General features: G+C 40.9%; 1 protein-coding gene across 1 annotated transcript in view; it reads right to left on the bottom strand.

Annotated features, from left to right (window-relative positions):
* The window catches only part of LOC133423421 (aspartyl/asparaginyl beta-hydroxylase-like), a gene marked incomplete at its 5' end in the record, with an annotated part of 61,164 nt that overhangs the window by 21,798 nt on the left and 12,806 nt on the right, over positions 1-26,560 (bottom strand). Inside the window, 10 exons of the mRNA XM_061713595.1 lie at positions 11,932-12,014; positions 14,608-14,646; positions 15,895-16,026; positions 17,627-17,740; positions 18,225-18,257; positions 18,414-18,443; positions 19,342-19,386; positions 19,817-19,852; positions 20,271-20,366; positions 21,193-21,237. Of these exons, the coding sequence (XP_061569579.1) occupies positions 11,932-12,014; positions 14,608-14,646; positions 15,895-16,026; positions 17,627-17,740; positions 18,225-18,257; positions 18,414-18,443; positions 19,342-19,386; positions 19,817-19,852; positions 20,271-20,366; positions 21,193-21,237 (653 nt within the window). The remainder of the gene's footprint in view (positions 1-11,931; positions 12,015-14,607; positions 14,647-15,894; positions 16,027-17,626; positions 17,741-18,224; positions 18,258-18,413; positions 18,444-19,341; positions 19,387-19,816; positions 19,853-20,270; positions 20,367-21,192; positions 21,238-26,560) is intronic.

Raw genomic sequence — 26,560 nt, 5'->3', positions numbered from 1 at the left:
GGGGTTAGGACCTGAGGGGGGTTAGGACCTGAGGGGGGTTAGGACCTGAGGGGGGGGGTTAGGACCTGAGGGGGGTTAGGACCTGAGGGGGGTTAGGACCTGAGGGGGGTTAGGACATTTTTCAAAATGGCCGCCAGAAACAAGTGTTTTCTAATGAGTCTACACTTTTTTCATCTTCTCTTCTTTTCATCTTTTTTCCATATTTTTTTCCTCTTTTTTCCCTCAGTTTCTCTTTTTTCTCCTATTTTTTTCATCTTTTTCTCCTCTTTTTTCCATATTTTTTCCCTCGTTTTCTCCTCTTTTTTCCATATTTTTTCCCTCTTTTTCTCCTCTTTTTTCCATATTTTTTCCCTCTTTTTCCATCTTCTCTTTTTTTCATATTTTTCTCCTCTTTTTTCATATTTTTTCCTCCTTTTTTCCATATTTTTTCCCTCAGTTTCTCCTTTTTCTCCTAATTTTTTCATCTTTTTCTCCTCTTTTTTCCATATTTGTTTTCATATTTTTCTCCTCTTTTTTTCCATATTTTTTCCTCTTTTTCCCTCAGTTTCTCCTTTTACCTCCTCTTTTTACCTCTTTTTCTCCTCTTTTTTCCATATTTTTTTCCTCTTTTTTCCATATTTTTTCCTCTTTTTTCCATAGTTTTTTTCCTCTCTTCTCTTTTTTTCCTCAGTTTCTCCTTTTTCTCCTATTTTCCTCATATTTTTTCCTCTTTTTTCCATATTTTTTTCCTCTTTTTCTCTTTTTTCATCTTCTCTTTTTCCATATTTTTCCTCTTTTTTTCCTCAGTTTCTCCTTTTTCTACTATTTTTTTCATCTTTTTCTCCTCTTTTTTCCATATTTTTTCCTATTTTTTCCACATTTTTTTCATATTTTTTCCTCTTTTTCCATATTTTTTCCTCTTTTTCTCCTCAGTTTCTCCTTTTTCTCTCGTCTTTTTTTCCTCTTTTTTTCCCTCTATCCCCAAAATAACTGGACCTGAGGGGACGTGGTTAGGACCTGAGGGGGGTTAGGACCTGAGGGGGGGGTTAGGACCTGAGGGGGGGGTTAGGACCTGAGGGGGGTTAGGACCTGAGGGGGGTTAGGACCTGAGGGGGGTTAGGACCTGAGGGGGGTTAGGACCTGAGGGGGGTTAGGACCTGAGGGGGGTTAAGACCTGAGGGGAGTTAGGACCTGAGGGGGGGGTTAGGACCTGAGGGGGGTTAGGACCTGAGGGGGGTTAGGACCTGAGGGGGGGGTTAGGACCTGAGGGGGGTTAGGACCTGAGGGGGTTAGGACCTGAGGGGGTTAGGACCTGAGGGGGGTTAGGACCTGAGGGGGGTTAGGACCTGAGGGGGGTTAGGACCTGAGGGGAGTTAGGACCTGAGGGGGGTTAGGACCTGAGGGGGGTTAGGACCTGAGGGGGGTTAGGACCTGAGGGGGGTTAGGACCTGAGGGGGGTTAGGACCTGAGGGGGGTTAGGACCTGAGGGGGGTTAAGACCTGAGGGGGGTTAGGACCTGAGGGGGGTTAGGACCTGAGGGGGGTTAGGACCTGAGGGGGGTTAGGACCTGAGGGGGGTTAGGACCTGAGGGGGGTTAGGACATTTTTCAAAATGGCCGCCAGAAACAAGTGTTTTCTAATGAGTCTACACTTTTTTCATCTTCTCTTCTTTTCATCTTTTTTCCATATTTTTTTCCTCTTTTTTCCCTCAGTTTCTCTTTTTTCTCCTATTTTTTTCATCTTTTTCTCCTCTTTTTTCCATATTTTTTCCCTCTTTTTCTCCTCTTTTTTCCATATTTTTTCCCTCTTTTTCTCCTCTTTTTTCCATATTTTTTCCCTCTTTTTCCATCTTCTCTTTTTTTCATATTTTTCTCCTCTTTTTTCATATTTTTTCCTCCTTTTTTCCATATTTTTTCCCTCAGTTTCTCCTTTTTCTCCTAATTTTTTCATCTTTTTCTCCTCTTTTTTCCATATTTGTTTTCATATTTTTCTCCTATTTTTTTCCATATTTTTTCCTCTTTTTCCCTCAGTTTCTCCTTTTACCTCCTCTTTTTACCTCTTTTTCTCCTCTTTTTTCCATATTTTTTTCCTCTTTTTTCCATATTTTTTCCTCTTTTTTCCATAGTTTTTTTCCTCTCTTCTCTTTTTTTCCTCAGTTTCTCCTTTTTCTCCTATTTTCCTCATATTTTTTCCTCTTTTTTCCATATTTTCTTCCTCTTTTTCTCTTTTTTCATCTTCTCTTTTTCCATATTTTTCCTCTTTTTTTCCTCAGTTTCTCCTTTTTCTACTATTTTTTTCATCTTTTTCTCCTCTTTTTTCCATATTTTTTCCTATTTTTTCCACATTTTTTTCATATTTTTTCCTCTTTTTCCATATTTTTTCCTCTTTTTCTCTTTTTTTCCTCAGTTTCTCCTTTTTCTCTCGTCTTTTTTTCCTCTTTTTTTCCCTCTATCCCCAAAATAACTGGACCTGAGGGGGTTAGGACCTGAGGGGGGTTAGGACCTGAGGGGGGTTAGGACCTGAGGGGGGTTAGGACCTGAGGGGGGTTAGGACCTGAGGGGGGTTAGGACCTGAGGGGGGTTAGGACATTTTTCAAAATGGCCGCCAGAAACAAGTGTTTTCTAATGAGTCTACACTTTTTTCATCTTCTCTTCTTTTCATCTTTTTTCCATATTTTTTTCCTCTTTTTTCCCTCAGTTTCTCTTTTTTCTCCTATTTTTTTCATCTTTTTCTCCTCTTTTTTCCATATTTTTTCCCTCTTTTTCTCCTCTTTTTTCCATATTTTTTCCCTCTTTTTCTCCTCTTTTTTCCATATTTTTTCCCTCTTTTTCCATCTTCTCTTTTTTTCATATTTTTCTCCTCTTTTTTCATATTTTTTCCTCCTTTTTTCCATATTTTTTCCCTCAGTTTCTCCTTTTTCTCCTAATTTTTTCATCTTTTTCTCCTCTTTTTTCCATATTTGTTTTCATATTTTTCTCCTCTTTTTTTCCATATTTTTTCCTCTTTTTCCCTCAGTTTCTCCTTTTACCTCCTCTTTTTACCTCTTTTTCTCCTCTTTTTTCCATATTTTTTTCCTCTTTTTTCCATATTTTTTCCTCTTTTTTCCATAGTTTTTTTTCCTCTCTTCTCTTTTTTTCCTCAGTTTCTCCTTTTTCTCCTATTTTCCTCATATTTTTTCCTCTTTTTTCCATATTTTTTTCCTCTTTTTCTCTTTTTTCATCTTCTCTTTTTCCATATTTTTCCTCTTTTTTTCCTCAGTTTCTCCTTTTTCTACTATTTTTTTCATCTTTTTCTCCTCTTTTTTTCCATATTTTTTCCTATTTTTTCCACATTTTTTTCATATTTTTTCCTCTTTTTCCATATTTTTTCCTCTTTTTCTCTTTTTTTCCTCAGTTTCTCCTTTTTCTCTCGTCTTTTTTTCCTCTTTTTTTCCCTCTATCCCCAAAATAACTGGACCTGAGGGGGTTAGGACCTGAGGGGGGTTAGGACCTGAGGGGGGTTAGGACCTGAGGGGGGGGTTAGGACCTGAGGGGGGTTAGGACCTGAGGGGGGGGTTAGGACCTGAGGGGGGTTAGGACCTGAGGGGGTTAGGACCTGAGGGGGGTTAGGACCTGAGGGGGGTTAGGACCTGAGGGGGTTAGGACCTGAGGGGGGTTAGGACCTGAGGGGGGTTAGGACCTGAGGGGGGTTAGGACATTTTTCAAAATGGCCGCCAGAAACAAGTGTTTTCTAATGAGTCTACACTTTTTTCATCTTCTCTTCTTTTCATCTTTTTTCCATATTTTTTTCCTCTTTTTTCCCTCAGTTTCTCTTTTTTCTCCTATTTTTTTCATCTTTTTCTCCTCTTTTTTCCATATTTTTTCCCTCTTTTTCTCCTCTTTTTTCCATATTTTTTCCCTCTTTTTCTCCTCTTTTTTCCATATTTTTTCCCTCTTTTTCCATCTTCTCTTTTTTTCATATTTTTCTCCTCTTTTTTCATATTTTTTCCTCCTTTTTTCCATATTTTTTCCCTCAGTTTCTCCTTTTTCTCCTAATTTTTTCATCTTTTTCTCCTCATTTTTCCATATTTGTTTTCATATTTTTCTCCTCTTTTTTTCCATATTTTTTCCTCTTTTTCCCTCAGTTTCTCCTTTTACCTCCTCTTTTTACCTCTTTTTCTCCTCTTTTTTCCATATTTTTTTCCTCTTTTTTCCATATTTTTTCCTCTTTTTTCCATAGTTTTTTTCCTCTCTTCTCTTTTTTTCCTCAGTTTCTCCTTTTTCTCCTATTTTCCTCATATTTTTTCCTCTTTTTTCCATATTTTTTTCCTCTTTTTCTCTTTTTTCATCTTCTCTTTTTCCATATTTTTCCTCTTTTTTTCCTCAGTTTCTCCTTTTTCTACTATTTTTTTCATCTTTTTCTCCTCTTTTTTCCATATTTTTTCCTATTTTTTCCACATTTTTTTCATATTTTTTCCTCTTTTTCCATATTTTTTCCTCTTTTTCTCTTTTTTTCCTCAGTTTCTCCTTTTTCTCTCGTCTTTTTTTCCTCTTTTTTTCCCTCTATCCCCAAAATAACTGGACCTGAGGGGGTTAGGACCTGAGGGGGGTTAGGACCTGAGGGGGGTTAGGACATTTTTCAAAATGGCCGCCAGAAACAAGTGTTTTCTAATGAGTCTACACTTTTTTCATCTTCTCTTCTTTTCATCTTTTTTCCATATTTTTTTCCTCTTTTTTCCCTCAGTTTCTCTTTTTTCTCCTATTTTTTTCATCTTTTTCTCCTCTTTTTTCCATATTTTTTCCCTCTTTTTCTCCTCTTTTTTCCATATTTTTTCCCTCTTTTTCTCCTCTTTTTTCCATATTTTTTCCCTCTTTTTCCATCTTCTCTTTTTTTCATATTTTTCTCCTCTTTTTTCATATTTTTTCCTCCTTTTTTCCATATTTTTTCCCTCAGTTTCTCCTTTTTCTCCTAATTTTTTCATCTTTTTCTCCTCTTTTTTCCATATTTGTTTTCATATTTTTCTCCTCTTTTTTTCCATATTTTTTCCTCTTTTTCCCTCAGTTTCTCCTTTTACCTCCTCTTTTTACCTCTTTTTCTCCTCTTTTTTCCATATTTTTTTCCTCTTTTTTCCATATTTTTTCCTCTTTTTTCCATAGTTTTTTTCCTCTCTTCTCTTTTTTTCCTCAGTTTCTCCTTTTTCTCCTATTTTCCTCATATTTTTTCCTCTTTTTTCCATATTTTTTTCCTCTTTTTCTCTTTTTTCATCTTCTCTTTTTCCATATTTTTCCTCTTTTTTTCCTCAGTTTCTCCTTTTTCTACTATTTTTTTCATCTTTTTCTCCTCTTTTTTCCATATTTTTTCCTATTTTTTCCACATTTTTTTCATATTTTTTCCTCTTTTTCCATATTTTTTCCTCTTTTTCTCTTTTTTTCCTCAGTTTCTCCTTTTTCTCTCGTCTTTTTTTCCTCTTTTTTTCCCTCTATCCCCAAAATAACTGGACCTGAGGGGGTTAGGACCTGAGGGGGGTTAGGACCTGAGGGGGGTTAGGACCTGAGGGGGGTTAGGACCTGAGGGGGGTTAGGACCTGAGGGGGGTTAGGACATTTTTCAAAATGGCCGCCAGAAACAAGTGTTTTCTAATGAGTCTACACTTTTTTCATCTTCTCTTCTTTTCATCTTTTTTCCATATTTTTTTCCTCTTTTTTCCCTCAGTTTCTCTTTTTTCTCCTATTTTTTTCATCTTTTTCTCCTCTTTTTTCCATATTTTTTCCCTCTTTTTCTCCTCTTTTTTCCATATTTTTTCCCTCTTTTTCTCCTCTTTTTTCCATATTTTTTCCCTCTTTTTCCATCTTCTCTTTTTTTCATATTTTTCTCCTCTTTTTTCATATTTTTTCCTCCTTTTTTCCATATTTTTTCCCTCAGTTTCTCCTTTTTCTCCTAATTTTTTCATCTTTTTCTCCTCATTTTTCCATATTTGTTTTCATATTTTTCTCCTCTTTTTTTCCATATTTTTTCCTCTTTTTCCCTCAGTTTCTCCTTTTACCTCCTCTTTTTACCTCTTTTTCTCCTCTTTTTTCCATATTTTTTTCCTCTTTTTTCCATATTTTTTCCTCTTTTTTCCATAGTTTTTTTCCTCTCTTCTCTTTTTTTCCTCAGTTTCTCCTTTTTCTCCTATTTTCCTCATATTTTTTCCTCTTTTTTCCATATTTTTTTCCTCTTTTTCTCTTTTTTCATCTTCTCTTTTTCCATATTTTTCCTCTTTTTTTCCTCAGTTTCTCCTTTTTCTACTATTTTTTTCATCTTTTTCTCCTCTTTTTTCCATATTTTTTCCTATTTTTTCCACATTTTTTTCATATTTTTTCCTCTTTTTCCATATTTTTTCCTCTTTTTCTCTTTTTTTCCTCAGTTTCTCCTTTTTCTCTCGTCTTTTTTTCCTCTTTTTTTCCCTCTATCCCCAAAATAACTGGACCTGAGGGGGTTAGGACCTGAGGGGGGTTAGGACCTGAGGGGGGTTAGGACCTGAGGGGGGTTAGGACATTTTTCAAAATGGCCGCCAGAAACAAGTGTTTTCTAATGAGTCTACACTTTTTTCATCTTCTCTTCTTTTCATCTTTTTTCCATATTTTTTTCCTCTTTTTTCCCTCAGTTTCTCTTTTTTCTCCTATTTTTTTCATCTTTTTCTCCTCTTTTTTCCATATTTTTTCCCTCTTTTTCTCCTCTTTTTTCCATATTTTTTCCCTCTTTTTCTCCTCTTTTTTCCATATTTTTTCCCTCTTTTTCCATCTTCTCTTTTTTTCATATTTTTCTCCTCTTTTTTCATATTTTTTCCTCCTTTTTTCCATATTTTTTCCCTCAGTTTCTCCTTTTTCTCCTAATTTTTTCATCTTTTTCTCCTCTTTTTTCCATATTTGTTTTCATATTTTTCTCCTCTTTTTTTCCATATTTTTTCCTCTTTTTCCCTCAGTTTCTCCTTTTACCTCCTCTTTTTACCTCTTTTTCTCCTCTTTTTTCCATATTTTTTTCCTCTTTTTTCCATATTTTTTCCTCTTTTTTCCATAGTTTTTTTCCTCTCTTCTCTTTTTTTCCTCAGTTTCTCCTTTTTCTCCTATTTTCCTCATATTTTTTCCTCTTTTTTCCATATTTTTTTCCTCTTTTTCTCTTTTTTCATCTTCTCTTTTTCCATATTTTTCCTCTTTTTTTCCTCAGTTTCTCCTTTTTCTACTATTTTTTTCATCTTTTTCTCCTCTTTTTTTCCATATTTTTTCCTATTTTTTCCACATTTTTTTCATATTTTTTCCTCTTTTTCCATATTTTTTCCTCTTTTTCTCTTTTTTTCCTCAGTTTCTCCTTTTTCTCTCGTCTTTTTTTCCTCTTTTTTTCCCTCTATCCCCAAAATAACTGGACCTGAGGGGGTTAGGACCTGAGGGGGGTTAGGACCTGAGGGGGGTTAGGACCTGAGGGGGGGGTTAGGACCTGAGGGGGGTTAGGACCTGAGGGGGGGGTTAGGACCTGAGGGGGGTTAGGACCTGAGGGGGTTAGGACCTGAGGGGGGTTAGGACCTGAGGGGGGTTAGGACCTGAGGGGGTTAGGACCTGAGGGGGGTTAGGACCTGAGGGGGGTTAGGACCTGAGGGGGGTTAGGACATTTTTCAAAATGGCCGCCAGAAACAAGTGTTTTCTAATGAGTCTACACTTTTTTCATCTTCTCTTCTTTTCATCTTTTTTCAATATTTTTTCCTCTTTTTTCCCTCATTTTCTCCTTTTTCTCCTATTTTTTTCATCTTTTTTCCATATTTTTCTCCTCTTTTTTCCATATTTTTTCCTCTTTTTTTCCTCAGTTTCTCCTTTTTCTCCTATTTTTTTCATCTTTTTCTCCTTTTTTCCATATTTTTTTCCTTTCTTCATATTCTCTTTTTTCATATTTTCCTCTTATTTTTTCATCTTTTTTTCCTCTTTTTTCATCTTCTCTTCTTTTCATATTTTTCTCCTCTTTTTTCATATTTTCTTCCTCTTTTTTCCATATTTTTTCCTCTTTTTTCCCTCAGTTTCTCCTTTTTCTCCTATTTTTTTCATCTTTTTATCCTCTTTTTTCCATATTTTTTCCCTCTTTTTTCATCTTTTCTTTTTTCCATATTTTTTCCTCTTTTTTCCATATTTCTTTCCTCTTTTCTTTTTTCATATTTTTCTCCTCCTCTTTCCTCTTTTTTCCATATTTTTCCCTCTTTTTCATCTTCTCTTTTTTTCTCCTCTTTTTTCATATTTTTTTCCTCTTTTTTCCATATTTTTTTCCTCTTTTTTCCTCTCTTTTTCTCTTTTTTTCCTCAGTCTCTCCTTTTTCTCCTCTTTTTTTCCTATTTTTTCCTATTTTTCTCCTCTTTTTTCCTCTTTTTCCATATTTTCTTTCCTCTTTTTTCCATATTTTTTCCTCTTTTTTCCATCTTTTTCTCCTCTTTTTTTCCTCTTTTTTCATATTTTTCTCCTCTTTTTTCCTCTTTTTTCCATATTTTTTTCCTCTTTTTTCCATATTTTTTTCCTCTCTTTTTCTCTTTTTTTCCTCAGTTTCTCCTTTTTCTCCTATTTTTTTCCATCTTTTTCTCCTCTTTTTTCCATATTTTTTCCTATTTTTTCCACATTTTTTTCATATTTTTTCCTCTTTTTCCATATTTTTTCCTCTTTTTCTCTTTTTTTCCTCAGTTTCTCCTTTTTCTACTATTTTTTTCATCTTTTTCTCCTCTTTTTTCCATATTTTTTCCTATTTTTTCCACATTTTTTTCCATATTTTTTCCTCTTTTTCCATATTTTTTCCTCTTTTTTCCCTCAGTTTCTCCTTTTTCTCCTCTTTTTTTCATCTTTTTTTCCTCTTTTTTCATCTTCTCTTTTTTCATATTTTTTTCCTCTTTTTTCCATATATTTTCCTCTTTTTTCCCTCAGTTTCTCCTTTTTCTCCTTTTTTTCATCTCTTTCTCCTCTTTTTTTCCTCTTCTCTTTTTTCATATTTTTTTCCTCTTTTTTCCATATTTTTTCCTCTTTTTTCCCTCAGTTTCTCCTTTTTCTCCTATTTTTTTCATCTTTTTATCCTCTTTTTTCCATATTTTTTCCCTCTTTTTTCATCTTTTCTTTTTTCCATATTTTTTCCTCTTTTTTCCATATTTCTTTCCTCTTTTCTTTTTTCATATTTTTCTCCTCCTCTTTCCTCTTTTTTCCATATTTTTCCCTCTTTTTCATCTTCTCTTTTTTTCTCCTCTTTTTTCCTCTTTTTTTCCTCTTTTTTCCATATTTTTTTCCTCTTTTTTCCTCTCTTTTTCTCTTTTTTTCCTCAGTCTCTCCTTTTTCTCCTCTTTTTTTCCTATTTTTTCCTATTTTTCTCCTCTTTTTTCCTCTTTTTCCATATTTTCTTTCCTCTTTTTTCCATATTTTTTCCTCTTTTTTCCATCTTTTTCTCCTCTTTTTTTCCTCTTTTTTCATATTTTTCTCCTCTTTTTTCCTCTTTTTTCCATATTTTTTTCCTCTTTTTTCCATATTTTTTTCCTCTCTTTTTCTCTTTTTTTCCTCAGTTTCTCCTTTTTCTCCTATTTTTTTCCATCTTTTTCTCCTCTTTTTTCCATATTTTTTCCTATTTTTTCCACATTTTTTTCATATTTTTTCCTCTTTTTCCATATTTTTTCCTCTTTTTCTCTTTTTTTCCTCAGTTTCTCCTTTTTCTACTATTTTTTTCATCTTTTTCTCCTCTTTTTTCCATATTTTTTCCTATTTTTTCCACATTTTTTTCATATTTTTTCCTCTTTTTCCATATTTTTTCCTCTTTTTTCCCTCAGTTTCTCCTTTTTCTCCTCTTTTTTTCATCTTTTTTTCCTCTTTTTTCATCTTCTCTTTTTTCATATTTTTTTCCTCTTTTTTCCATATATTTTCCTCTTTTTTCCCTCAGTTTCTCCTTTTTCTCCTTTTTTTCATCTCTTTCTCCTCTTTTTTTCCTCTTCTCTTTTTTCATATTTTTTTCCTCTTTTTTCCATATTTTTTCCTCTTTTTTCCCTCAGTTTCTCCTTTTTCTCCAAATTTTTTCATCTTTTTCTCCTATTTTTTTCATCTTTTTCTCCTCTTTTTTCCATATTTTTTTTCCTCTTTTTTCATCTTCTCTTTTTTCATCTTTTTCTCCTATTTTTTTCTTCTTTTTCTCCTCTTTTTTCCATATTTTTTCCTCTTTTTTCCATATTTTTTTCCTCTTTTTTCATATTTTTCTCCTCTTTTTACCTCTTTTTCCATATTTTTTTCCTTTTTCCATATTTTTCCATATGTTTTCCTTTCTTCTCTTTTTTTCCTCAGTTTCTCCTTTTTCTCATATTTCTTTCATCTTTTTCTTCTCTTTTTTTCATATTTTTCTCCTCTTTTTTCATATTTTTCTCCTCTTTTTTCATATTTTATTTATCTTTTTTTCCTCTTATTTCCATATTTTTTCCTCTTTTTTCCCTCAGTTTCTCCTTTTTCTCCTATTTTTTTCATCTTTTTCTCCTCTTTTTTCATCTTCTCTTTTTTCATATTTTTCTCCTATTTTTTTCATCTTTTTCTCCTCTTTTTTCCATATTTTTTCCTCTTTTTTCCATGTTTTTTTCCTATTTTTTTCCTATTTTTTACCTCTTTTTCCATATTCTTTTCTCTTTGTTCCATTTTTTTTCTTCTTTTTTCCATATTTTTTTCCTCTTTTTTCATATTTTTCTCCTCTTTTTACCTCTTTTTCCATATTTTTTTCCTTTTTCCATATTTTTCCATATGTTTTCCTCTCTTCTCTTTTTTTCCTCAGTTTCTCCTTTTTCTCATATTTCTTTCATCTTTTTCTTCTCTTTTTTTCATATTTTTCTCCTCTTTTTTCATATTTTTCTCCTCTTTTTTCATATTTTATTTATCTTTTTTTCCTCTTTTTTCCATATTTTTTCCTCTTTTTTCCCTCAGTTTCTCCTTTTTCTTCTATTTTTTTCATCTTTTTCTCCTCTTTTTTTCCTCTTTTTTCATCTTCTCTTTTTTCATATTTTTCTCCTATTTTTTTCATCTTTTTCTCCTCTTTTTTCCATATTTTTTTCCTCTTTTTTCCATGTTTTTTCCTATTTTTTTCCTATTTTTTACCTCTTTTTCCATATTCTTTTCTCTTTGTTCCATTTTTTTTCCTCTTCTTTCCATATTTTTTCCTATTTTTTCCGTATTTTTTTCCTCTTTTTTATCTATTTTTCCTCAGTTTCTCCTTTTTCTCTCGTCTTTTTTTCCTCTTTTTTTCCCTCTATCCCCAAAATAACTGGACCTGAGGGGGGTTAGGACCTGAGGGGGGTTAGGACCTGAGGGGGGTTAGGACCTGAGGGGGGTTAGGACCTGAGGGGGGTTAGGACCTGAGGGGAGTTAGGACCTGAGGGGAGTTAGGACCTGAGGGGGGTTAGGACCTGAGGGGAGTTAGGACCTGAGGGGGGTTAGGACCTGAGGGGGGTTAGGACCTGAGGGGGGTTAGGACCTGAGGGGGGTTAGGACCTGAGGGGAGTTAGGACCTGAGGGGGGTTAGGACCTGAGGGGGGTTAGGACCTGAGGGGAGTTAGGACCTGAGGGGGGGGTTAGGACCTGAGGGGGGTTAGGACCTGAGGGGGGTTAGGACCTGAGGGGGGGGTTAGGACCTGAGGAATGAGGGGGCGTGGTTAGAGCATGAGGGGCGTGGTTATGAATGAGGGGGCGTGGTTATGAATGAGGGGGCGTGGTTATGAATGAGGGGGCGTGGTTATGAATGAGGGGGCGTGGTTATGAATGAGGGGGCGTGGTTAGAGCAAGAGGGGCGTGGTTATGAATGAGGGGGCGTGGTTATGAATGAGGGGGCGTGGTTATGAATGAGGGGGCGTGGTTAGAACCGGAAGGGGCGTGGTTAGGGATGAGGGGGGGGGTTATGCATGGTGGGGCGGGGTTATTCATGAGGGGGCGGGGTTATGCATGAGGGGGCGGGGCTCGTACCTTCTTCCGAAGTTTTTCCGCCGCATCAATTTCTGCTTTTATGGTTTTATCCAATTTATTCAGAAGCTTCGGTTTCTTCTTAGCTGGAGAGAAAAACGGAGAGATGAGAACGGAGAGATGAGGATGGAGAGATCAGGACGGAGAGAAAAACAGAGAGAAAAACGGAGAGATGAGAACGGAGAGAAAAACGGAGAGATCAGGACGGAGAGAAAAACAGAGAGAAAAACGGAGAAAAAAGAATGGAGAGATGAGAACGGAGAGAAAGAACGGAGAGATCAGGACGGAGAGAAAGAACGGAGATATGAGAACGGAGAGATGAGGATGGAGAGATCAGGACGGAGAGAAAAACAGAGAGAAAAACGGAGAGATGAGAACGGAGAGAAAAACGGAGAGATCAGGACGGAGAGAAAAACAGAGAGAAAAACGGAGAAAAAAGAATGGAGAGATGAGAACGGAGAGAAAGAACGGAGAGATCAGGACGGAGAGAAAGAACGGAGATATGAGAACGGAGAGATGAGAACGGAGAGAAAGAACGGAGAGAAAGAACGGAGAGAAAAACGGAGAGAAAGAACGGAGAGATGAGAACGGAGAGATGAGAACGGAGAGATGAGGATGGAGAGAAAGAATGGAGAGAAAGAACGGAGAGAAAAACGGAGAGATCAGGACGGAGAGAAAGAACGGAGAGATGAGAACGGAGAGATGAGAACGGAGAGAAAAACGGAGAGATGAGAACGGAGAGAAAGAACGGAGAGATGAGAACGGAGAGATGAGAACGGAGAGATGAGGATGGAGAGAAAGAATGGAGAGAAAGAACGGAGAGAAAAACGGAGAGAAAGAATGGAGAGAAAGAACGGAGAGATGAGAACGGAGAGAAAGAACGGAGAGAAAGAATGGAGAGAAAGAACGGAGAGAAAGAACGGAGAGATGAGAACGGAGAGAAAGAACGGAGAGAAAGAATGGAGAGAAAGAACGGAGAGAAAAACGGAGAGATGAGAACGGAGAGAAAAACGGAGAGAAAAACGGAGAGAAAGAACGGAGAGAAAGAACGGAGAGAAAGAACGGAGAGAAAGAATGGAGAGAAAGAACGGAGAGAAAGAATGGAGAGAAATAACGGAGAGAAAGAACGGAGAGAAAGAACGGAGAGAAAGAACGGAGAGATGAGAACGGAGAGAAAGAACGGAGAGATGAGAACGGAGAGAAAGAACAGAGAGAAAGAACGGAGAGAAAGAATGGAGAGATGAGAACGGAGAGAAAGAATGGAGAGATGAGGACGGAGAGAAAGAATGGAGAGATGAGAACGGAGAGAAAGAACGGAGAGAAAGAACTGAGAGAAAGAACGGAGAGATGAGAACGGAGAGAAAGAACGGAGAGAAAGAACTGAGAGAAAGAACGGAGAGATGAGAACGGAGAGAAAGAACGGAGAGAAAGAACTGAGAGAACGGAGAGAAAGAACGGAGAGAAAGAACGGAGAGATGAGAACGGAGAGAACGGAGAGAAAGAACGGAGAAAAAGAACGGAGAGAAAGAACGGAGAGATGAGAACGGAGAGAAAGAACGGAGAGATGAGAACGGAGAGAAAGAACGGAGAGAAAGAACGGAGAGAAAGAACGGAGAGAAAGAACGGAGAGATGAGAACGGAGAGAAAGAACGGAGAGATGAGAACGGAGAGAAAGAACGGAGAGATGAGAACGGAGAGATGAGAACGGAGAGAAAGAACAGAGAGAAAGAACGGAGAGAAAGAACTGAGAGAAAGAACGGAGAGATGAGAACGGAGAGAAAGAACGGAGAGATGAGAACGGAGAGAAAAACGGAGAGAAAGAACGGAGAGAAAGAACGGAGAGAAAGAACGGAGAGAAAGAACAGAGAGAAAGAACGGAGAGAAAGAACTGAGAGAAAGAACGGAGAGATGAGAACGGAGAGATGAGAACGGAGAGAAAGAACGGAGAGATGAGAACGGAGAGAAAGAACAGAGAGAAAGAACGGAGAGAAAGAACGGAGAGAAAGAACGGAGAGAAAAACGGAGAGAAAGAACGGAGAGAAAGAACGGAGAGAAAGAACGGAGAGAAAGAACAGAGAGAAAGAACGGAGAGAAAGAACGGAGAGAAAGAACGGAGAGAAAGAACGGAGAGAAAGAACAGAGAGAAAGAACGGAGAGAAAGAACTGAGAGAAAGAACGGAGAGATGAGAACGGAGAGAAAGAACGGAGAGATGAGAACGGAGAGAAAGAACAGAGAGAAAGAACGGAGAGAAAGAACGGAGAGAAAGAACGGAGAGAAAAACGGAGAGAAAGAACGGAGAGAAAGAACGGAGAGAAAGAACGGAGAGAAAGAACAGAGAGAAAGAACGGAGAGAAAGAACGGAGAGAAAGAACGGAGAGAAAGAACGGAGAGAAAGAACGGAGAGATGAGAACGGAGAGAAAGAACGGAGAGATGAGAACGGAGAGAAAGAACGGAGAGATGAGAACGGAGAGAAAGAACAGAGAGAAAGAACGGAGAGAAAGAACTGAGAGAAAGAACGGAGAGATGAGAACGGAGAGAAAGAACGGAGAGATGAGAACGGAGAGAAAGAACGGAGAGATGAGAACGGAGAGAAAGAACGGAGAAAAAGAACGGAGAGAACGGAGAGAAAGAACGGAGAAAAAGAACGGAGAGAACGGAGAGAAAGATCTGGTTCTACCTTTCTCTTTCTTCTCCTCCACCAGTCGCTCCGTCGTTCCTAAAACGAGAAGTTTGAACCTCAGAACAAGTGGGCGGAGCTAAACATGTGGGCGGAGCTAAACATGTGGGCTGAGCTAAACACGTGGGCGGAGCTAAACACGTGGGCGGAGCTAAACATGTGGGCGGGGCCATTTTTGGACAGGTCTAGACATAATCTTACAGAAATATGTGTAAAATACTAATTTTTTGTGGTATTGTTATCAAATTTGAACTTGCACTAGATGAGGCTTCAGGCTGTGTCTCTTTGTGTTTTCCAGCTCATAAGTCACAGATTCACTCATCTGCAGACATCTGGTTCCAAAGCAAATTAATCAGATATCCTCCAATCAGAAGAAGGGGCGGGGCACAAATTTTTTTCAAGGACTCAAAACTAAGTCCGATGACACCACCATGACTTTTTATGTCAAACCATTCAAAGGTTATGGCAGAAAGTAGGAACTATCAAATATGGACCAATCAGGTGAAGGGGGGGCGCGCTTTTTGGCGTCTATCGTCGCCACGGTAACACTTTTGACTGAGAAAAGTAATGCGTGTCGTCGCAGGATGGAGACGCACATTTTGATGTATAACACACCTGGGTGCACGTTACATTTAAGGCCGTATTAACTGTCGAAGGAATGGCATAAATTGTGCCAAAATTACACGATTAATTAAAAATGTTCAAAATGGCCGACTTCCTGTTGGGTTTGGGCCATGGCTCCAAGAGACTTTTCTTTAAGTTGTGACATGATACAGGTGTGTACCGATTTTCGTGCATGTACGTCAAACCGTATTGTGGGGCTTGAGGCACAAAGTTTTCTAGGGGGCGCTGTTCAGCCGTTAGGCCACGCCCATTAATGCAAACCATTAAATATCACATTTATCACCAGGCCTGGCTTGGTGCTAAATTTGGTGCCTTTTGGGGCACGTTTAGGGGGAAAAAGACCCTCATTTCGTCAGAAGAAAAATAACAATTCCTACAGATACAATAGGGCCTTTGCACTGTCAGTGCTCGGGCCCTAATTAAAACCTTCTATTTCAGTGTGTTCAAACTTACATTACTGAATTATAGTAGCAGTTACAGTGATTCTGACAGTTGGGGAAAAACTTCAGAGTGTTACCTTTAAAAAGAGACTAAAACCATCCATCTACTTGAAACGGTTCCAGAACAGCTTTCCATTTACTTTGGGTTTAACTTGGCGTTTTGGGCGACTTTTACAGGAGTGGGAACGAGTTAGAACAGTAAGATAAGAGAGCGTTTGCTCACCGGGAGCTTCCTCCGTCTGCTGGGACCGCTCTGGTTCTGGTTCTGGTTCTGGTTCTGGTTCAGGTTCTGGTTCTGGTTCAGGCTCTGGTTCTGTTTCTGGTTCCGGACGGTTCTGGGATCCTGGACCCGACTCTGGCGGCAGAATAAAGACCAGCTTGATTCCACAGTGAGAGAGACGAACCGTCAGAACATTTCTAAGAGGAGAAAGTAGCTAGCACTAGTACATAGCTAGTACGTAGCTAGCACTAGTACATAGCTAGTACGTAACTAGCACTAGTACATAGCTAGTACGTAACTAGCACTAGTACATAGCTAGTACGTAACTAGCACTAGTACATAGCTAGTACGTAACTAGCACTAGTACATAGCTAGTACGTAACTAGCACTAGTACATAGCTAGTACGTAACTAGCACTAGTACATAGCTAGTACGTAACTAGCACTAGTACATAGCTAGTACATAACTAGCACTAGTACGTAGCTAGTACGTAACTAGCACTAGTACGTAGCTAGTACGTAACTAGCACTAGTACATAGCTAGTACGTAACTAGCACTAGTACGTAGCTAGTACATAACTAGCACTAGTACGTAGCTAGTACGTAACTAGCACTAGTACGTAGCTAGCATTAGTACGCAGCTAGTACGTAACTAGCACTAGTACATAGCTAGTACGTAACTAGCACTAGTACATAGCTAGTACGTAACTAGCACTAGTACGTAGCTACGTAGCTAGCACTAGTACATAGCTAGTACGTAGCTAGCACTAGTACATAGCTAGTACGTAACTAGCACTAGTACATAGCTAGTACGTAGCTAGCACTAGTACATAGCTAGTACGTAGCTAGCACTAGTACATAGCTAGTACGTAGCTAGCACTAATACGTAGCTAGTACGTAGCTAGCACTAGTACGTAGCTAGTACGTAGCTAGCACTAGTACATAGCTAGTACGTAGCTAGCACTAGTACGTAGCTAGCACTAGTACGTAGCTAGTACGTAGCTAGCACTAGTACGTAGCTAGTACATAGCTAGCACTAGTACGTAGCTAGTACGTAGCTAGCACTAGTATGTAGCTAGCACTAGTACGTAGCTAGCACTAGTACGTAGTTAGTACGTAGCTAGCACTAGTACGTAGCTAGTACGTAGCTAGCACTAGTACGTAGCTAGCACTAGTACGTAACTAGCACTAGTACGTAGCTAGCACTAGTACGTAGCTAGCACTAGTATGTAGCTAGCACTAGTACGTAGCTAGCACTAGTACGTAGTTAGTACGTAGCTAGCACTAGTACGTAGCTAGTACGTAGCTAGCACTAGTACGTAGCTAGCACTAGTACGTAACTAGCACTAGTACGTAGCTAGCACTAGTACGTAGCTAGCACTAGTACGTAACTAGCACTAGTACGTAGCTAGCACTAGTACGTAGCTAGCACTAGTACGTAACTAGCACTAGTACGTAACTAGCACTAGTACGTAGCTAGCACTAGTACGTAACTAGCACTAGTACGTAGCTAGCACTAGTACGTAACTAGCACTAGTACGTAACTAGCACTAGTACGTAGCTAGCACTAGTACGTAACTAGCACTAGTACGTAGCTAGCACTAGTACGTAACTAGCAATAGTACGTAACTAGCACTAGTACGTAGCTAGCACTAGTACGTAGCTAGCACTAGTACGTAACTAGTACGTAGCTTAATATGTTTATTATTTAGAAGCAGCCGCCTCCGTCTCCTCACTTTCTGGTTCTGGTTCTGGAGTCAGACCTGGTTCTGGTTCCTGGGAGAACCGGGAGCTGGTCTGGTCTGAGCCGGACTCTGCTGGTTCCTCCGGCGGTGGATCCTCCACCAGAACTGAAACAGGAAACACCCACGTCAGCAGGTCCAGATCCAGACCTGCAGGTCCAGATCCAGACCTGCAGGTCCTCTACAGACCACTAGGGTCCAGATCCAGACCTGCAGGTCCTCTACAGACCACTAGGGTCCAGATCCAGACCTGCAGGTCCTCTACAGACCACTAGGATCCAGATCCAGACCTGCAGGTCCTCTACAGACCACTAGGATCCAGATCCAGACCTGCAGGTCCTCTACAGACCACTAGGATCCAGATCCAGACCTGCAGGTCCTCTACAGACCACTAGGGTCCAGATCCAGACCTGCAGGTCCTCTACAGACCACTAGGGTCCAGATCCAGACCTGCAGGTCCTCTACAGACCACTAGGGTCCAGATCCAGACCTGCAGGTCCTCTACAGACCACTAGGGTCCAGATCCAGACCTGCAGGTCCTCTACAGACCACTGGGATCCAGATCCAGGTCCAGGTTCCTACAGGAACTCACCTCCTGTTGTGTCGATGGCTTCGACTTGGTCCTCTAAAAACACAAGACAGAAGAGGTTAAGACCCCCAGAACTGGTCCAGATCGGTCCAGACCTGGTCCAGAACCCCTAGAACTGGTCCAGACGGGTCCAGACGGGTCCAGAACTGGTCCAGACGGGTCCAGAACTGGTCCAGACCCTCAGAAACTCACCGTAGGGATGTGCGTCGTCCCGGGAATCATCTACAACAGAGAAGAGAACTTTGGTTGAGTCACACGTTCAACAGAGACCATCAACTAGAACCAAGACCTGGTCCAGAACCAAGACCTGGTCCAGAACCGAGACCTGGTCCAGAACCAAGACCTGGTCCAGAAACAAGACCTGGTCCAGAACCAAGACCTGGTCCAGAACCAAGACCTGGTCCAGAACCAAGACCTGGACCTAACTTTCATTTTAGATTTTCATTATGCACTTCAAGAAAAAAGTTGAAATGTCGAGAAAAAAGTCGAAATGTCGAGATTAATGTCTAAGATAGATATGCTTTATTCCAGACTCAAGGTCCATACAAAAATACAATCTAAGTACAATTTCAAGAATAAAGTTAAAATTTCGCCTTTTTTCTCAACATTTCGATTTTATTCATGAAATTTTGACTTTTTTCTCAACATTTCGACTTTTTTCTCGAAATTGTATTTCAACATTAATCTCGACATTTCAACTTTTTTCTCGACATTTCAACTTTTTCTCGACATTTCAACTTTTTTCACGAAATTTTGACTTTTTTCTCGACATTTTGACTTTTTTCATGAAATTTTGACTTTTTTCTCGACATTTTGACTTTTTTCACAAAATTTTGACTTTTTTTCTCGACATTTTGACTTTTTTCTCGAAGTGCATAATGAAAATCTCATTGTCTATGAGAGCTGCTACCATTCATGTCTATGAGAGCTGCTACCATTCATTGTCTATGAGAGCTGCTACCATTCATTGTCTATGAGAGCTGCTACCATTCATTGTCTATGAGAGCTGCTACCATTCATTGTCTATGATTGGTTCCTGCTAACTTTCTGAAATGTGTTGCATGAAACCTCCTTTGTCATCATCATCTTCATCATCATCATCATCAGTAGAAAAACTCACCTGGAACAAAGTTGTCTTCCACCAACGGAGGGAGAGGAACAGCAGCTGGAAACACAACACACATCAGCAGCTGCACACACTCATGGAAACACACACACACACACACACACACACACACACACACACACACACACACACACACACACACACACACACACACACACACACACACACACACACACCTGGAGAAACCATCCAAACACGGTACAGAAGCATTTTTAATCCACCGCAGTTCATAGTAGGAGCTGCTGCAGCGCTAGCTAGTAGGTAGCTAGCACTACATAGCTAGTGGGTAGCTAGCACTCGTACGTAGCTAGCACTAGTACATAGCTAGAACTAGTACATAGCTAGTATGTAGCTACCACTAAAACATAGCTAGTAGGTAGCTAGTACTAGACTGACAGACCGGTAAACGTGCAGTGATGGGCAGCAGCGTGTAGCTAGTACAAAGCTAGCACTAGCCAGACAGACTGACCTTGGATTTCAGACTCCACGTCCTGAGATCCAGAGTCTGAATCAGAGACAGAAGCCACAACGTTACTGTCGTCACGACAACCAGGCAAGCGGTGCGGCGGGTTAGCGGCGCGGAGGGTTAGTGGCGCGGCGGGTTAGCGGTGAGGCACTCGTGAGCAGCAAGACAAGCGGGACCCAGACCGGGACCAGGACCAGCCAGTCCTGCAGCAGCTTGGCCAATCATTTATTATTAATTTATTATTAACTTCAAAATTTCTAAAAAGATGAAACTTTGGTAAATAAAGTGAGTAAAGCATTATAAAAAAATAATATGGAAATATTATAATATAATTTTATAATATATAACATATAAAATTAATATAATATACAATATCATAATATTAAAATTATTCTCCGGCTGGTCCCGGGGGGCCCACGTTAGCGGCGGCGTGAGCGACTAGCGGCGCAGCACAGACCTAAGTTCTCCTGGCTCCGCTTCTCGTCCCCCGGCTCCTCCCCCCGCTGCTCTGCTGCTCTCTGATTGGTCGACTCGGCCCTGCTGGTTCCTGGAACTGGAACAGAGGAGAACCATTAGTGTGTGTGTGTGTGTATATGTGTGTGTGTGTGTGTATATATGCGTGTGTGTGTGTGTGTGTGTATGCGTATATGTGTGTGTGTGTGCGTATGTGTGTGTATATGTGTGTGTATGTGTGTGTGCGTGTATATGTGTGTATGTGTGTGCGTGTATATGTGTGTATAAGTGTGTGTTAGTGTGTGTGTGTGTATATGTGTGTGTGTGTATATATGCGTGTGTGTGTGTGTGTATGCGTATATGTGTGTGTGTGCGTATGTGTGTGTGCGTGTATATGTGTGTGTATGTGTGTGTGCGTGTATATGTGTGTGTATGTGTGTGTGTGCGTGTATATGTGTGTGTATGTGTGTGTGCGTGTATATGTGTGTATAAGTGTGTGTGTGTATATGTATAAATGTGTGTGTGTATACGTATATATGTGTGTATAAGTGTGTGGTTATGTGTATGTATGTGTGTATATGTATACGTGTGTGTGTGTATATGTGTGGTTATGTGTGTGTGTATGTATAAGTGTGTATGTATGTGTATATATATATATATATATGTGTGTATAAGTGTGTATATGTGTGGTTATTTGTGTGTGTGTGGTTATGTGTGTGTGTGTGTTTATGTGTGTGTGTGTGTGTGTGTGTGTGTGTATGTATAAGTGTGTATGTATGTGTATATATGTGTGTATAAGTGTGTGTATATGTGTGGTTATGTGTGTGTGTGTGTGTGTGTGTGGTTATGTGTGTGTGGTTATGTGTGTATATATGTGTGTTTTTGGTTATGTGTGTGTATATGTGTCTATAAGTGTGTGTCCTCACCTCTCCTTTCCTTCCTCTCCTCTGGTTTTTCCACTTCCTTCAGTCCTGATCAGAACAAGAACATCAACGTTAGACCCTGTAGACCCGGGGGTGGGCAACCTACGGCCCGCGGGCCACATCCGGCCCGTTGGTCTTTTTAATCCGGCCCGCCGAAGATTGGTACAGAATCAAGGTTTGATCTGAATGATTGCGTTTATTTCATTTTGACATGTAATGACAGTCATTTCAACACCAGGTGGAGCCCGAGCCATTTTATCGCTCTTGTTACGGATTTATCTTCGACCCCAAGCGCACGACACCAGACAGGGTTAAACTTAGCCCAAAAAACACGGCATAGTTTATTGTCAAAACTTAAACTTACTGGAAAACTTCCACAGGGAGAGGAACAATAAACGACCTTGCTCACAGAAATACAAAGCAACAAACAAAACGAAAGGTGGAATCCTGCAATCTGATTGGTTGTTAACTGTGGTATAATGATCTGATTGGTTGTTAACTGTGGTATAATGATCTGATTGGTTGTTAACTGTGGTATAATGATCTGATTGGTTGTTAACTGTGGTATAATGATCTGATTGGTTGGTAACTGTGGTATAATGAGCTTATACCACGGCTTCTATTCTAAAGCCTCATCACAGCAGATCATTCCACGTCAGGGAAGCAACAATGTTTCCATGACAGGCAGCACGGTGGCTTAGTGGTTAGCACTGTTGCCTCACAGCAAGAAGGTTCCCGGTTCGACTCACAGGCCCAGCAGGGTCTTTCTGTGTGGAGTTTGCATGTTCTCCACGTGCTTGCGTGGGTTTCCTCCGGGTACCGGTTTCATCCCACAGTCCAAAAACATGCATGCTAGGTTAATTGATCATTCTAAATTGCCCGTAGGTGTGAGTGTGAGTGTGTCTGGTTGTTTGTGGGGACTGCGGGTGGAAACTAGCATTTCTGCTAAACCCGGTGTATTTACACTGCTTAATGTAGTGTTCATAAATATGCATTGTCCCGTCTAAATAAACTTTGAAAATTATGACAACAACCAACTGTTACAGATTTTTTTAACGGTTACAGCAGGTAGCAAAAAGTAGCTGGTGTTAAAGTTTATTTTTCATTTTCGTCAACAATTAATTATGCGTGTTGACGGTAAACTTTGATCTCCGTGGAGGAGCTAACGATGGATGGATGGATGGAGGAGTTCCTGTCTCCGACATGCGGAGCTACATCTGGAGAGATGGGACTATTGTTTTCCACAGTGGGGATATTTTTACTGGATAATATGTATTTCTGATTAATTAAAAACTACATAATAATAGATTGTGTTTCCTCTCTCATATTTATATTATTGGTAACCGTTTTATAAAAGCAATCCATCACTTTAGGCCGTGGTATACACTCATTATATCACTCCGCATCGGGCCGGAGACACCAAGTGATATAATGAGTGTATATCACGGCCTGTTGTGATGACTTGCATTTTTTCCCTGCCATTTTGAGAGAGGATTTTTTTCCCTACAAGTTATTTCCTTCACATTATATATTATCGCTCATTATATCAATTCAGGCCGTGGTATACGCCTTTTATATATATTATTATTATGTCATAGCTGAGGGCCGTTCTTCGGCCCGACGCGAAGCGGAGGGATACAATGAGCGTATACCACGGCCTGTCATGATGTATTGCTTAATTCTTCTACAGCAATGTCAAAGAAAAGAAAAGTTGACAGTGAGTGTCGGGTGTTTAAGAAAGAATGGACGCCTAAGTACTTTTTACTGAAGTCCGGTCCAAGGCTGTATGTCTTATTTGCCAGGAAACCGTTGCGGTTTTTAAAAGAATATAACATCAGCCGTCACTTCTCCACCAAGCATGCTAATTACGCTAGCAACCGTTCAACACAAGAACGTACGGCTACTGCTGACAGGTTGGTAGCTAGCTTGCAGGCTACGCAAAACACCTTTATTCCAGAAACTTCAATCTAGTACAGCAGATTAGTGAAACAATACTTCACTTTGGCAAAGAAGCATAACTGTGGCAGGGTGGAGGAGGTGCAGCCACTCAGGCTGACGGGACACAGGTGTGGCTCGTCAGCCTCTCCACCCTGCCAGCCTTATAAGAGGAGAAGTTGCTGCTGAGACTGTTGGTCAGACTGAAGCTGAAGCTGCTGAGTGAAGCTGTGCTTGTGCACGTGTGTCCTGGGTGTTTGGCAATAAAGGGTTGTGCACAAAACTCAGTGTCCTCTCTATCCTGTCGGTCGGGCCCCGTAGCACTCGCCGTGCTACACTGGCGCCCAACGGGATGGAGAAGGGAGGCACGGAGTGGGCCCTGGACGCGCTCGCCCATGCCATGGCGGACCTGGCCGCCCTGCTCCGGGACCAGGGTGAGCAGCAGCTTGCTATGCTGGCGGCACTGATGCCCGCGGAGCGACCCACCCCTGCGCCACGCTTGAGGTTCACCGCAGCAGCGCGGGAGGAGCGGGCGGCGCCCCAGCTGAGAGGCCGGGAGGCAGAAGCTGCGGGCCGCCAAACGACGGCTCCCGAGACGGCAGGGCCAACGGAGCGGCCCACCCCGGCTCCACGCCTGAGGTTCGCTGCGGCAGCGCTGGCGGCGCTGCAGCCGACCGGCCGGGAGGCAGTGGCTGCAAGCCGCCAGGCGACGGCTCCTGGGACGGAGGCGGAGTCGGCTGCAGAGGTGGAGGCGGACCAGCAGGGCGCCGTGACGGAGTCGGAGGCGGCTGCGGAGGCGGAGTCAGAGGCGGACCAGCAGGGCTGCGCCGTGGAGGAGGCGGTCCCGGAGGCGGACCGACAGCTGGCGTGGGGCCGCGGCACGGAGGAGGGGGTGGTCCTGGACGCACCATCTGGCCCGGGGCCACCATGGGCCCGGCCCCGAGAGCGGCTTTCTCGGCGGTCGGCCCGACGCCAAGGGCGGCCCCCCGACCGTTCCCGCTGGTCGGCCGGACGCCGAGGGCGGCCTCCCGACGGCTCCCGGCAGCCGTCCGGGCCAGGAAGGCCCGGGGCGCAGTCGGCGGTTCCGGGCTTCCTCTCCCGCTCCGAGGGGGCGGGGGGGGGAGTAGGCTCGGCCGGACGGACCCCGGCGCGAGTTTGGCGTTGGGGGTGTGTGGCAGGGTGGAGGAGGTGCAGCCACTCAGGTTGACGGGACACAGGTGTGGCTCGTCAGCCTCTCCACCCTGCCAGCCTTATAAGAGGAGAAGCTGCTGCTGAGACTGTTGGTCAGACTGAAGCTGAAGCTGCCGAGTGAAGCTGTGCTTATGCACGTGTGTCCTGGGTGTTTGGCAATAAAGGGTTGTGCACAAAACTCTGTGTCCTCTCTATCCTGTCGGTTGGGCCCCGTAGCACTCGCCGTGCTACAATAACATTTGGCACAGATTCTCTCCAAGGTCTAACTCTTTTGGAAAAAGGCGCGTGCCGCTCAAAATTCCGAGATGGCGGCCCCTAAAATCCAACATGTCCGCCCAAAAACTTGCTTTTTCCTTTATAACTCGAAATGCCTTGGTTTTAAGCCCCATAAATATATTAAAGTTGGGTATTGTGGACATTTTGGTACCAAGTACATGTCTGTATCCAATATATTTTGATAATTGAGTGTTAACATAAAGTGCAATATGAATAATAGGAATATGATTGCATTGTCCACAAGGAACAAACTTAAATTCAAGTTAGCCACATTCAGGACTTTTTGTAAACTTTCTATGTCTTAAACACATTTGTTTTTGTTTAGTAAAATTAAAAAAACAGCACTTTCAAGTAAATTCCAGAAAAGTAGAAACTGAACATTGCAAAATAGTTAAAATATCCTTGGCATAAAATAAACAGACCAACAGTTAAACGTAAAGCGGAGGCTGGAAGACCTTCCGGTTATTCCGGTGATTCCGGCCAATTCTTTCTTGCCCAATTTGCACACAACTGTGTTTTTATCCAGGTTTCCACTCGGTAGTTTTTTAAACTAAAATTTCCGCCCACCAAACCAGCAACGACTTCCCATCGTTTCTGTTTCCATTGTTGTTTCTCGTGTTGAGTTCTGTGCATCAGTATTACGGGAAACTTACACTCGTGCAGGGAGAAACGTTCCGCACTGTTAGGAGTGCAAAAGTTAATTGCGATTAAATGCGGGATTTTTTTTTTTTGTCGCGTTATTTTTTTGTAATTAATTCATCGTAATTAACGCGATAAAGTCCCAGCCCTAGTGGAAAATTATAGGAAATCCCTGGACGACCTGCATGAGGAATTCTGCCGTCGGTTTTGTGATTTTGGAAAAGATTGACAGGAACTTGAGCCGGTGTCGTCCCTTCTCACACGAGCCGGAAGGCTAGCAGGCTAGCAGGCTAGCAGGCTAGCAGGGTCCTGGACTTGGACCAACTTACCGTCACCTCTGGGGTCGTTGCTGAGGACCTGAGCGGTAGGTGATGCTACGGCTGGTATCAATAAGCATAAATTGTGCCAAAATTACACGATTAATTCAAAATGGCCGACTTCCTGTTGGGTTTGGGCCATGGCTCCAAGAGACTTTTCTTTAAGTTGTGACATGATACAGGTGTGTACCAATTTTCGTGCATGTACGTCAAACCGTATCGTGGGGCTTGAGGCACAAAGTTTTCTAGGGGGCACTGTTGAGCCGTTAGGCCACGCCCATTAATGTAAACCATTAAATATCAAATTTTTTGCCAGGCCTGGCTTGGTGCAAAATTTGGAGACTTTTGGGGCACGTTTAGGGGGAAAAAAGGCCCTCATTTCGTCGGAAGAAGGAAAAAAAAAAAACCAAACAATTCCTACAGATATACTGTAATAAGGCAAAGTGCAAAGGCCCTAATAATAATAATAATGATAATAACAATGATAATAACAATAATAATAATAATAATAATAATAATGACAACAATAATACATTTTATTTAACAGCACCGTTCAAGGAGGTCAAGAAAACTTTACAGTAAAATAATAAAATGATAAAAACAGACAAAGATAAGATAAAGGAGAGATTATAAATGTATGCAGTTGGGGTAAGGAGTCACCAGCAGGGACGTCCTCAGTGGGCGGAGTAAGAGATGTAATAGGAAGGGGAGGGGCCCCGGGAGAGAGCCTTGGGGTGCACCTGTGGTGACGGGGGGGGGCTGTGGGCGGAGTCAGGTACCTGGACAGGTAGAGCCGGGTGTCGTCAGCAAACAGCAGAACTGGACCATAGTGATGCACCGAAATGAGAATTTGTGGCCGAAACCGAAAATAATAATAAACACTTGGCCAAATACCGAATAATACCGAACATGGTTCTACGCAGTTTTTCAATTTATTTTGCCAATTTTTTCACCATTGCATAAATGAAATAAATGTGCAAATGTGAAATACTCGCCAGTCACAATTGGTCTTA

This window comes from Cololabis saira, chromosome 22 (assembly GCF_033807715.1).
Source record: "Cololabis saira isolate AMF1-May2022 chromosome 22, fColSai1.1, whole genome shotgun sequence".
Lineage (NCBI taxonomy): Eukaryota > Metazoa > Chordata > Actinopteri > Beloniformes > Belonidae > Cololabis > Cololabis saira.
Note: the sequence above shows the minus strand (reverse complement) of the source record. Positions and strands in the feature narration are given on the sequence as shown.